General features: G+C 35.3%; 1 protein-coding gene across 5 annotated transcripts in view; it reads left to right on the top strand.

Moving 5' to 3' along the window:
- Nucleotides 1–449: 449 nt before the first annotated feature.
- Nectin3 (nectin cell adhesion molecule 3) overlaps nucleotides 450–13,064 on the top strand; it is a 117,249-nt gene continuing 104,634 nt past the window's right edge. For 2 of the 5 annotated variants that reach the window (XM_023702071.1, XM_023702067.1), the window contains exon 1: nucleotides 454–535. In XM_023702071.1, the coding sequence (XP_023557839.1) occupies nucleotides 478–535 (58 nt within the window). In that variant the 5' untranslated portion in view covers nucleotides 454–477. Of the gene's footprint in view, nucleotides 536–13,064 lie in introns of all 5 variants that reach the window. The other 3 variants (XM_023702064.1, XM_023702066.1, XM_023702062.1) reach the window with 3 other exon arrangements.

Here is a 13,064-nt window from a genome sequence, read left to right as displayed (position 1 = left end):
GGCCGGGCCGGGCCGGCGGTGCTGCCTGCTGCCGCGGGGCGGTTGGCGGAGCGAGCGGTGCGGCGGACTTTGGCTGGAAACTTTTGGCCGCGCCCGGGGCGAGGCCGGGGAAGGGCTGGGCCGGGCTCCTCGCCGAGGGCCGGGGTCGGCGCCGGTGCCTTGGTGTCGAGTGCGGAGCTGCGCGTGTGCCGGGGACCGTTACTTCCCAGCTCCCTCGCTGAGGACGCGGACTTCTGGGCTGGGTGAAGGTGCCGGCTGCACGCCTGCCGCCTCTTTTTTTCACCCCTTCCCGCTGAAACTTGAACCTTGATCCCGGAAACCCTAAGACCAGAGCCCAACGCTGAAACCTTCGAGTCCAGCCCTCGTGGCCTTCCTCCGATTGAAGGCACCATCTTAACCCACCCTGCTGCAGCATCCCCTTCAGTTTTCCTGGGTCCTCCGGACCCGTTCTGCCCTAGTGGCCTCTCTTCTTTTTGGATGGAGCACCCGTCGCTGCTGCCTGCTAGTTGTGGGACGTCTCCCCCGCAGTCCCTGGGTATTTAAGCAAATCCTATTTGTTCTAGGATCAGTACCTGAGTGTATGGATTGTTCCTCATCAAATGAACTCCCACCTCTTCTCTTCCTGTGTCTTTCTCACTGACCTCTTGTTGTGGTACAGTTTTCCAGTCACATTTGCGAGTAACTCTCTACGTTTTGTATACAAATACCTGAGACTGGGGGCCTGCTTTTAGTGATCATGTAAAAATATCTGCTTTTGATGCCAGTAAAATAGTGGTATGTGGTAATGAATAGATAACAATGATTTGAAAAAAATGAGACGACCATTCTTTGGAGATTAGCTCTGAATGTCTTTGAGTAATACCGGAATATTGTTACTCATTCAAGAGGTCTTGCTTACTTGGTGGAGAAGGTGGAGAGGTAAAACATACACTTCCTCAAAGACCTGTTCTCAGCGTATCGTGAAATCATACTACAAAGAGTAGTGTAATTTTTGAAGAAAGGATAATGCGGATAGAGGAGTCAAGGTAGTTGGTTATAAAGGAGGCAGTCAATGATCGAGTACTCTCTTTAGGCTGAGAATTCACTCCCATTTTACTGGTGTGCAAAGCATCAGATTTTGTCCTATATTAAATGAACGTTTCTGATTTACACAGAGGTAGTGTGATAGATGACATGCTATCTAATGATTTTCTGTATAGCCACTCCCCAGGTATTTGCTTCCAAAACAGTTTTTAATGCTATTATTCCTTTAAATTGAATTTGTGTGCTTCTCCTACGTTCCATTAAGTGGTGCTTACAATTGAGATTGAATAGTTGAAAGGAGGATGAGCAGTTTACTTTCCTGACTTAGTTTGTGTTAAGGACTGAAAGAATATTTGTGCCTCCCAACCAGTACATCTGTCCAGTTAGGCAAAGCTCTGTGGAAGACAGAGTAATGTGAACAGATGACACAGGAGGCAGACTTTGTCTAATAATTTCAAAGTAGTGCAAATGAGGTTGATTACTTTTTGAGGGAACACTGGTTTTTCACTTGGGTGAAGAGTTTTGTTTTTTAAAAATCTCTTCAATAATTCACTATTAGAAGAGCTTGATAGTTTTTTATAGAGCATCAAAATTTAAGCAGTGTGTACATACAAACAGATTTAGAGGAGTGTAAATGGAAATCTTCAAGAATCACTCTTAGAGTTGTAGACATAGACAAGAGATTGGAGTTAACTATACACTGCTCACTTAAAGGGCTTCCTTTTTTGGCTTATAGTGTTATCCCTAATTTGTGAACTCTTACATGGCAATTTTTTTTTTTTCTTCAGTAACCTCTACTTTAGAATTCAGTAGTGTATAGGACCCAGTTGTTGTGACTTAGGGACCTTATTAAGCCTGGAAGTAATTTTCTTCATATAGGCTTTGTGTTGATCTAACAACTTGTTGATCTAACTACTAACATTAGTATGAACAGTCATGGTACTACTTACAAGGTTTGGCATGTACCTAAATTTAAGTAGATCCAGTTTTAGAGTTAAAGAATTTTACATTTGGTAAGATGCTTTGTTAATGAGAATGTTTTGTTTTATTTAGTTTGTGTGTGTGTGTGTGTGTGTGTGTGTGTGTTGCTAATATGCTGTTGTCTTTACTGTAGTGAACTTTTTCTTACCAATTTGTTAAAATTATCTCTTGTAACTGATAGATTTCATACTCTGAAATCCATAGCAAATTTGTCAAATCTACTGTTTGTTTGGGGAGGTATATATTATCCTATTTAAAAACTCACTTCTTAAAGTGAGAATTTTACAAGTTGACAAATTGTCACTTATTTTTTTAAACCTAGGTGATTCCTAGGTACAAAGATAGAGAGGAATAGGTTTATAACAGCTTCTGAGTTGACAAATTTCATTTAGTTCTGAAATCCACATTTCTTTGTGATAACCTTAATCAGTTCATTATCAGAATTATTTCATTTTTCCTTATATTTTTCTTGAGAAGAATATATACAGAGATGTGGTATTGATGAATGAGAAGATAGATACATCTTTTTAAGGTCCCACTTTGATTCTGGGAGCTACAACTTCACATTTTTAACAAGCTTTCTTAAGATGATTGTTTAGAACATGATAGAAAAAAAAAAAAGATATGCTAGAGGACCTTTAGAAGTATTTTTTATTTACTTGATAGTTACTTGGAAGCAAAACACACAATGAAAGTCCTGACTTCAAGGTTCTTAACAGTGTTTTTGTAGAAATAAAGGAAAAAGGTGATTTTTGGTCAGTTTGTTATTCATGATGGAGATGTACATGTGGTACTGTGAGTTATACGTAACTTATTAGGTATAAAGGCAGATATATAAGGAAAGGAATTCCTCTGTGTGTGTGTCTCACTGGATCTTGGGTATAATAGGCAAGTGATCTACCACAGAGCTACATTCCCAAGTCCTAAAAATCATTTTTAAAAGATTGAGTCAGAGTGTTGAGGTTAGACATATGATAATGGTATAATTCTATAACTTCTCTTTCTTTTCTGGTTTATGCATGCTTTAGTTACTAAAAGGGCAGTTTGTACAAATAGACTACCACTTACAGATTTAAACCATTGGCAGGTTTATATTATCTCCTAATATGATAGTTTTATGGATTAAATGAAATAATTGAGTAAATGATTAGTGTGTATGGAATGCAGTAACAGTCAGATGTTAGTATTTATTATGTTTTAACAGCTTATAGCATTTAACCTGGTATTGACAATTCTTAAATTCTACTCTAGTATCTGGAATAATTGAGTTTTTAAAAGTTAATTGACTTACTGTATTTGTACTGAGTATGTAGTCCTTAATATTTGTTGTTTGCCTGAGATAAAAAGGCCAGTTTTCAAAACATAAGAATGTAACCATATTATTATCCATATATTTGTATGGAAAATAGTTGAATCTTTCCTCAGTGGTGTTAAATGTGTGTTAAGATTTGGCTGTTCCATAAGGTCACTTGATGGAGTATTTATTAGTAGTTACATTGAAAAGGTGGAGTAGAAAGAGTAGTCATATTTAGCTTCTATTTTGATTCTACCGGTAACATCAGGTTGGGGCTAAGAGTGTATGTTGCCAATATGATGAGTTTTTCCAAATCCTAAACATATATTCCTGGGAAATGAATCAAATTTAGAAGCAAGCAGAAACGATTAACTCTTTCTTGCAATTAGCTGCAGTATCAGAAATAGGAATTGGAAAGGTTGGCCAGTTACATGTTTGTACATGTATTTCCTGATTTACCTTGATTACTCCAAACAAGTTGAGTATTCCTTATCTGAAATGCTTGGGACTAGAAGTGTTTTGTGTGTTGTTATATTTAACATACATAATGGTAGATCTTTGATATGACTCTTGTCTAAACATGAAGTACATTTGTGTCACATCTTTACATACATAGCCTGAAGGTAATTTTATATGACCTTTAAGTAGTTTTGTGGATGAAGCAAGGTTTCATAGTATGTCATTTATGAAATTTTCTAATTATGGTATCATTTTGTTGATGAAAATGATTTTAATTTTAGAGTATTTTGGATTTTAGATAGTCCCCACCCCCTTTCAGTACCGGGGTTTGAACTCAGGACCTTGTGCTTCCCAGGCAAGCACTTATTCTACTGAGCTATCTCTTCAGCCCTGGATTTTAGATTCTTAGGAAGGTTTAACTCTCCTTACATATTTATAATTTAGTGCCTGAACAACTGAGGTGTAAATTTTATATTTATATAGTTCTGGAATAAAGTTTACCAATTATTTGAAGATTATTGAAGAGAAACTGGCTGTGATGTATTCCTGTCAAAAAATAGTATTTTGCTATTCTGTAATTTATTAAAATTAGTAAATACTATATTTTATGCCATATTCTCTAGCCTATTAAAATGATCACAAAACTTGACAACAAGTATTATATCATCTAAAGTCAGCAATGGAATTTAAAGATGATTTTGTGTGCCAGGCAGTCATATCTAAAACTCTGAACACCATTAATCTGCCATACTTTTGATTGCCTTATACGGTTTTGTTTAAAATTATATTTAAGTTCTTGCACATACATCCTTTCCTATATTAATAGCAGCAGCTCCCCACCTGTCACTTTTCTGCTTGTGCTCCATCTACAACTGTAGGTTCAATCACTAGCAGAATTAGAAGATTTTCATAGAAGTGCAAACCCTACTGGGAATTTTGCCTGGAGGAATTTTGGGTATGTACTTAGGAGAATCTAATGCTTGATGATCTGAGGTGGAGCTGAGATAGTGATACTAGGGCTGGGGTATATAATTATTATGTGTTCTCAACATATTCTAGTAAAAGGAAAGAAAAAAACCCATCCATGGAAAAATTGTTTTCCAGGAAACTGGTCTCTACTGTCAAAGATTAGAGATAGCTTATATAAATCACTACCCCCAGATAGCAAGTGGTCAGCAAAAGTAGGGTTTATAGGTGTATTCAAATCACAGACACTGGAGAATTTTGTTTTTAAACAATGCCAGATTCTATTACTGGATTGATAGTTTTTGTAGAAGATTGGGGAGTAGAACCTAGGCGTTGAGATATTTTTATTTTGAGATTAAAATATTTATATCGCCTTCCGGTTCTTTCTTCCCAAGAAGTTTGTTCATTGTGACATTTTTAATACTATGTTAGCCAGACGTGATCACTCTTGTGAAAAATGCATTCCACTGTTTTATTCAGTGTAGGTATATTCATGTTCTTGGCACATGAGTAGTAGATGAGTTTATTTGAAAGTTTAGCAACAGCAAAATTAAATACCGTCTCAATCAACATTGTCAGTAGGAATATAATGTGAGCTGCATACTTTTGTTTTCCTGATGCCACAAATGAAGTTAATCTTAATATGCTTAGTACAAGATAACCAGAATACTAGGTTATTATACAGCTGATACCAAGATTGGGATATGTTTACATTTTCTTTCATAGTAAATCTTTGAAATCCTGTGGATGTTTTACAGGTAGTGATCATTTCAGTTTGGACTAGCCACACACATTTAGTGCACTCAGTAATTAAGTGTATTGTGACTGGTGTCTAAAAAGTAACATATTCTATTTTACTTTCCTTTTTTTTGTATAATACTTATTATTATGTTGCAGAATCTGTGTTTTTTAGAATGCCACATGGGAAATATATCTCTAGAGAAAGAGGTGAATGCTCAGTGTTATTCCTGTCTTGGAAAGCAAATATATTTTAAATTTGAGGTATTAACTGGAAGACATTAATAAGCCTAAAGATGTTCATTGAGATAGTTCTCTCCACTGATTGATTGATTTATTTATTTATTTATTTATTTATTTATGTATTATGTATTTTTAGTGCAGGGTCTCCAGGGTCTCACTACACAGCACTGGGATTACAGGCCTGCACAGCCACGCCCAATCTCAATCCCAGTCTCAGCACCTGGGCCAGAGGTGGGGCCAGCACAGCAGGCTTGGACTCAAACCCTTGGGATCTGCGTTTGCTTAAGCAGGTGCTTTAATCTGCTGAGCTCTCTGGCTGGCCTTCCACTGATTTTTTTTTTTTAATCCCTTTGCCCTTTTTACTTCTCCCCCATTATCTTACCTATTTTGAATTTCAAGTGTTTGCTGAACCTTTTGGGAGAACCACAAGTCTTACCCTTTGGAATTGCAAAATCAGCTTTGTATTATTTAACCTAACAGGTGTGTGGTTTAAACAGCGTATGTGGAATGCATTTCACTTTAATTATGGTACATCTCACTCTGGTCTCAGTTTTAGGAATCAAGTGGAAACTTTTAAGATAGTTTATTTTTTAATGAAAATATACTAGTGCCATGACCAAGGGGCAAATACAAAAAAATAGTTGTACAGAGGTGGGGCTCTGACTCTGCCTGAAAATATTATATGTAATTACTTAAGTTAAAAAAACAGAAGTATTAAATATTACTGTTTCTAAACTCTAGTATGATTGAGTTCACAGAAAAACTTTCTGTGGATTATCTATGGTAGATGTGATTGCCATTATTAAAACATTTTGTGCTATTGTTTTCAGTGATCATCAAGAAAAATTCTTATTTAGTCATAGCTACTCTGGATTCAATTAGGGTTCATTTTGCAAATGTTATGGACTCAGGCTCTACTAATTTGATTTAAATTAGAGATAATTACTTATGGCTGTAAGTTCAACTTAACTACTGATGAAGTCAGACAGTAAACTCCGTAGATTTTAAGTCTTCTTAGAGATATACTAGTGCTTTTATTTTAAAGGACAAATTTGAAAATGCTTCTCAATTTCTTTATTATTTAAGAGATTTAAATGAGAAGGTACATAGATAATAAAAGGTTCAAACCTTGTTAAGAGTGCAGGACTGGAACATCATTTCCCACTAATTCATGAATTTATGTTAATAGCTCTAGCAGTCACTCTAAATCTCTGCTAATCTGTTTGTTAAAGGAGGTAAAAAATTACACCAACATAAACTTTGGGGAACTATGCAAATGTGCAGTTGTATTCAATGTCAGCTGTAGTTTCTTCATTTCTATAAACAATATTAAGACTAAGTATATGATTATCTAATGACATTTTGACTAGTTCATAGATAGAATGAACTGTAATTGAAATAACTGTTAGGAACTTCTGTTCCTTTTCAAGTTGCTACCTTCTGTTTAATGTTGTGTATTAGTACAGTGGTACAGGATTCATAATGTTTTTTCTTTTAAAGATGGTATAAACCCCACAGTTGACTTAATATTTGAATAACAGAAAGAAGGCCTATCAGAGCTGGAACCTAGTAATATTGATGAAGATATTCTTAGCAGGAAATAATATTTATGTAGTCAGATTATTGATATTCTTCTCTGTACTTACAATAAAATTAGGAAATGAGGTTATTTTTGTTTTCCAATTAGAAAAGTATTTTCAACTTTTGAGATTTTTAAAGGAGTCCATTGAAAGGTGGCTATTTTGATGCATAGATTATCAAACTTATTTTCCATGTATATGTAAAAGGGTATAGGCATTTTGTTGTAGTTTATATTTAACAATGAAAAATATTTAAATATAGAAGGGGCTGTTGAAATTTGTATATAGCATCCTCAAAAGACTATTGCCCCTGAGAAACTTAAGCATATGTTAAAATATAAAACATCTGAAGTTCCTGAAGAAAGTTTTTAGTGATACTGCTGTTGCTTTGCTGCCCCCTGCAGTCATATAAAATAGTCAAGATTTTCTCCTCCTAGATAATGAGATACTTCCTTGACCTGCAAGTTGTAAACTTGAGGAATGAGTTGAATAATAGGTATTTACTTTTAAAGTTTGGTGAGGTACAGTTAGTCACTACAGTTGATGAATGGTCTAAGAAATAAAAGGCTTAGAAATTGGCTAACAAAAAATTAGGGATAGATTGGAGATTACTGAGCATCAAGCAGGAAACAGGTGATTGGGCATCACCATGTGTGGCAATGCAGAGAATGCCCTGGTAGAATATGTGATAGTGGCTACTTTCAGGCTTATGAAATTAACACATGAAAGAACCCAGGTATGTGTGCACATGCACACGTGCGTATGCATGCACACACACACCCCATACCAATTCAAATGTGGCTTATAAAAAGATCAGTCTGGGCTAGTCAAGCAAAGCTAATTAACAGAGGTTAAACTTTTGAGCTATATCTTAATAGGTAAAGTTCAAATGAGTACAAATAGGTTATTTCAAATAGGGAAGAGAGAATATTTAGTTAAAACAATAGTTCTTATACAGAAAGGACTCTGATGGAGTTTTTGAACTTTGCCATTAGGAAATATAAGATTTGGCTACCAAAATATTTGAATTAGAAGGTGTGTGTGTCTTTTAAATCTAGTTACCTAATTTTTCTATTTTATCTCATAAAATTGTCTAATACAGAGAACTTCCTTTCACAGAATTGCTGTTCACAGCAATTAAATTGCAATAAAGGGCTCTGCAGATACAACTAAGAATATATTGCTTAGTGTTAAAAATGTAAACAGTAGTTTGGGATTATGAAGGAAGGGACAGTTTAAATGTGGGGGAAGGAAGACTTAAAAAGCAGCTAGTTTTCTAGCTGAATCTTGAGGGAAGAATTTAGATTTCCATTGGCAAGGCAACATCAGTGAAAAAGAGGGCTTTATGAGATAAAAGACCACTGGGGTGGGGGAGAACCCCTCCTTTTTTGAGGAGGTTAGACTCTAGTAGGAGTAACAGCCCACATAAGTACTGAGTCAACTGTAACTTTTTTTTTTCTTCTTTTTGAGACAGGGTGTCCCTGTTGTTCATACTGGCCTTTAATTCACTATGTAGCCCAAGCTGTTCTCAAACTCACACAGTTCCTCCTACCTCAGTTTCCCTGGTGGTAGGATTACAGGTGTGTGCCCCCACACCCAGCAACTCTGTGTTTGAGAATATTGTAGAGCTCTGGCAGTAGTGTTAATGATTTATTGGCACCATGAAGATAGGTGAAAGGGAAAACTTGCAGTGGTCCATGGGAAGAGAGGATTGCAGAGATAAGTAGCAAGTTGGTAGATAGATTTGAAATGAGGAACAGATCTGAGAAATGTGTTTCATAGTGTTTGGATATCATTGAGTGGAGAGAAAATATTAGATATGAAAAGGTTTGGGTTTCTCCCTTGAATGATTATGATAGTGTAGTGAAGGAATTAATTAGCCTGTCCAGTAATTCTTTGGAGGCATTTTGATTTTTGGTGCCCTTTAGGGTACGCTTTTGAGCTGTAGTTAGTTAGAAAAGAGAAGTAGGGGGTAGGGTATGAAATTGGAAGATACCAAGATTGAGCTATTTGGATGAACTTTTTGAGAGAAAGAAGAGAACACAGTAAAGGAGGAAAGTGGCAGAGAGACGAAAAGGACAAAGCTTAGAATAGTGAGGAGAGAGTGGGAGTATTTTTAAGATTGAGTCATTTTGATGTTGGAGGGAGGGAGAGAAGACAAAACTGGAACACATTTACTTGATTAACACAGTAGTTTGGAACAATGTTGACCAATAATTTTAAAAATAATTGAGAGAAAAAAATTAAATTTCAAGGAATTAACAAATGAGGTAGTAGTAATAGGGTCATGTCTACTCTTGAGAAAGATGAGAAAGAGGTATTAGGGAGAATACTATATCATTTACTATAGACTGAATATTTGTGGCACCTCCATTTATATGTTGTACCTCTAATCTCAGTATGATGGTATTCTCTCCCGGCCATGTGAGGATGTAGCAAGAAAGAAACCATCTGCAAAGCATAGTCCTTATCAAGAACCTGACTGTGCTGGTACCCTTGTTTCAGAGATACAGTCTTCAGAACTGTGAGAATTGATATCTATTGTTTAAGCCACCCAATCTGTATTTCATTATAGCAGTCAAAGCTAAGACAACAGTGAAGATGCTCAGTTAACCAACATCAGAAACTTGACTCTAAATAAAATTAAGATATTGTGTGGCTCAACTAGAAGTCAAGAAGCAAAAGGGCCTACGTAGGCATCTTAAGCCTAGGACTACAGCTAAGATTCTGCTGAAGGACAACCTGTCGTAGTCATTACTTGCTGACCCTTGTGTTAAGACACTGAATATTTTAGCTTTGTGCCTGACTCATTTCTCCCATTTGTCAGAAAATAGATGCTGTTTTTGCCATAGCCCAGGAACATATGTTGTTTACAGGTGTCTCAAGACACCTGTAAATAGGTTTAAAAGCCTTTTCTTTTTAATAAGATTTATATGTCTTTGAGAAAGAAGTGAGAAAATAGATGCTGTTTTTGCCATAGCCCAAGAACATACATTGTTTACACCTGTAAACAGGTTTAAAAGCCCTTTTTTGAAATAAGATTTATGTGTCTTTGAGAAAGAAGTTAGAGCCCTATAATATGATGTGGTTCAAAAACAGGAATTGAGCAGAAACATTAAAAATTAGATAATCTTAATATGAAAGTCTACTTTTTATAAGGAAAATAAAATTACATATTGATGTGAGAGGGAGGTTACTTTTGGTGATTTAAGTATTATATTTGAGAATAAGTGAGTAGGGGGTTATGTTAGGATTTATGAAAGGACTTTTAGGGGGAAATTGGAATAAAACATCAACTAAAAATGAGTTAAATTAGAAATCAGCATTGAAGGCATAAGTTAGTATGCCATGAATTTATAAAATGTATGTGATGGAAGGAAGTAATAAGTTTATGCTTGTGGTTAATATTTAATTGAATACTGAATCTAGTAGAGATTGTTTTAAGTACTATGAAAGAATAAAGTATTTATTAGCTAGCTGATAAAAAATAAAATATGTCCTTAAGAACTAATGGTATTTATGTATTGCAGGAAGTAGACTATATAGTCAGATTACTCAGTGATTTTTTGATTATCACATTACAGGATGTCTGACAATTTGGAAACAAAAATAATATAAAGTAAGTAGTATTTAGGGCCAGTGAGATCGCTCGCCAGTCTAAAGCATCTGCTTAGGTAAGCTTAGGCAGACACAAGGGACCCCATTTTGATCCCTGGCACCACATGCTGTGCCATCCCCGCCCTTACAGCGGGCTGAGCTGCCCCCCCAAAAAAATAGTATTTAAATAGTGATTTTTATCATAAGTATTGTTCTTTCTTTCTTTCTTTTTTTTTTTTTTTTTTGTTTGGTAGAACCGGGGATTGAACTCAGGCCCTTGCACTTTCCAGGGAAGCACTTATTCCACTGAGCCATCTTCCCAGCCTAAGCATTGTTTTTTACATGTAGTTAGTAAGGTAAGAATTAGGATGGCAATTGTAGAAATAAAAGGGCAGAATATGACAAATGGAAGAAATGAGTAAATTTTTAGGTTTTTTGTTGAACAAATGAGAGAATAGTGTAACATTTGCTGAATGGGAAGTTGAGATAAAAATCTAATATTATATAGAGGGATATATTGTTTCCAGGCCTGCCATAACAAAGTACCACAAGCTAGGAAGTTTAAAACAACAAAAGTATGTTCTTTTATAGTTGCAAAGGCTAGAATTTGGAAACCAGTTTGTCAACAGGGCTGTTTTCTTTCTATCACTCTGGACAGAAGCCTTTCTGGCCTCTTTCTAGTTTTGGTCTTCAGTCAATCCTTGATATTCTTGGTTTTCAGCTGCATCCTTATAGTATCTGCCTCTGTCATCATGTGACATTCCCTGTGTATCTTTTATGGCGTGAAGTACATAATAGTCATACTGGTTTAAAGGCTCTCACTGCTCCAATATTTCCTCATCTTAAATTACATTGAGTTGAATCTACAGCTATCCTATATATTTACAATTAATGGAAGTTAAGGTTACAGTATACCTTTGGGGAGAGAATGGCATGATTTAGGTTGTAACAAAAAGATGATAATTTTTGTTATCTGTGAGATTCAGGCTTTAATTCAAGTTCATGTACCAAATAGAACATTTTGAAATAGGAAATCTGAGTTTTTTTGGACAGCGTTGAGATAGATTTATGAAATAGTAAATCTTTTATATTGATTCCTGTATGACGTGTACAATCCAGTGAACTGTGTATTACCAAGTGAGTACAGTATGCCCATGAAACCATGGCCCTGATCAAGAAATAAAACATTGCCAGGACTCCAGAAGTTCCTCTCACAGTTTTTAATCTCTCATCACAAATAACTACCATTTCTTCTTTTTAACACTATAAAGTAGTTTTAGTTTTATTAGGTTTTGAATGTCTTATAATATTTCTTTGCTAACATTGTGAAATTTATCTATGTTGTGTGTAGCTGTCATTTTTTTAACCACTGTACCGTGTTATGTTCCGTGATTATTCCATGCTTATTTTAATGTTGGACAGGCATTCAGGTTGTTACCATGAAGCTTTTATGAATAGTATGCCCATTTGAACATCATTGTACTTGTCTTTTGGTGGTAAAATTAATGGTTAATATTATGTATTTTTACCTGTGTTAATAACAATTTATGTTCTTATCAATAGTGTTTAAGAGTTACAGTTGCTCTGTTTACCAGCTCTTTGTAATGTCAGTATTTTCCTTTTAGCCATTCTGATCCGTCTATAATGGTATAATGTTGTGATTTTTACTTTTTATTTCCCTGATAACTGGAAGTCTCAGGATCATGGGTTACATGAATATCCTGTGTTGTTGAAGTGCCTGTTCATTCTTTACATTATTAGTGAGTTTAGTTTTGTCTTTGTAAGAATATGTAGGTGTTGTTTGTGTATGTTACATACTAATCCTTTGTTATGTGGATTGTGAATACCTTGAACTCTGGACTTTTTACTCTGTTAATGATGTCTCAGTGAGTAAAAGTTCCTAATGTCTGGTAATCAAAACCAGTCTTTTTCTTTATGATTTGTTTGCTGTGTCTTATTTACAAAGTTTTTTTTTTTTTTTTTTTCCTAGCCTATCATGAGAAACATTTTTCTCAGAAGACCTATTATTTTGTCTTTAGTAGACTGGATTTAAAATTTATTTTTGTGATTATATGTGGTCAGTTCCTTGATTTTTATATTTGCTGTCCAGTCATCATTTATGGAAAACATCTGCTGTGCAACATATTGCTTTCATAATAAATAAGTGATGCTATGTATGGTTT

Source organism: Octodon degus, unplaced genomic scaffold, assembly GCF_000260255.1.
Source record: "Octodon degus isolate 3935 unplaced genomic scaffold, OctDeg1.0 scaffold00007, whole genome shotgun sequence".
In the NCBI taxonomy this organism is placed as follows: domain Eukaryota; kingdom Metazoa; phylum Chordata; class Mammalia; order Rodentia; family Octodontidae; genus Octodon; species Octodon degus.
The sequence above is the reverse complement of the archived record's forward strand: the minus strand, read 5'-3'. Positions and strand labels throughout refer to the sequence as shown.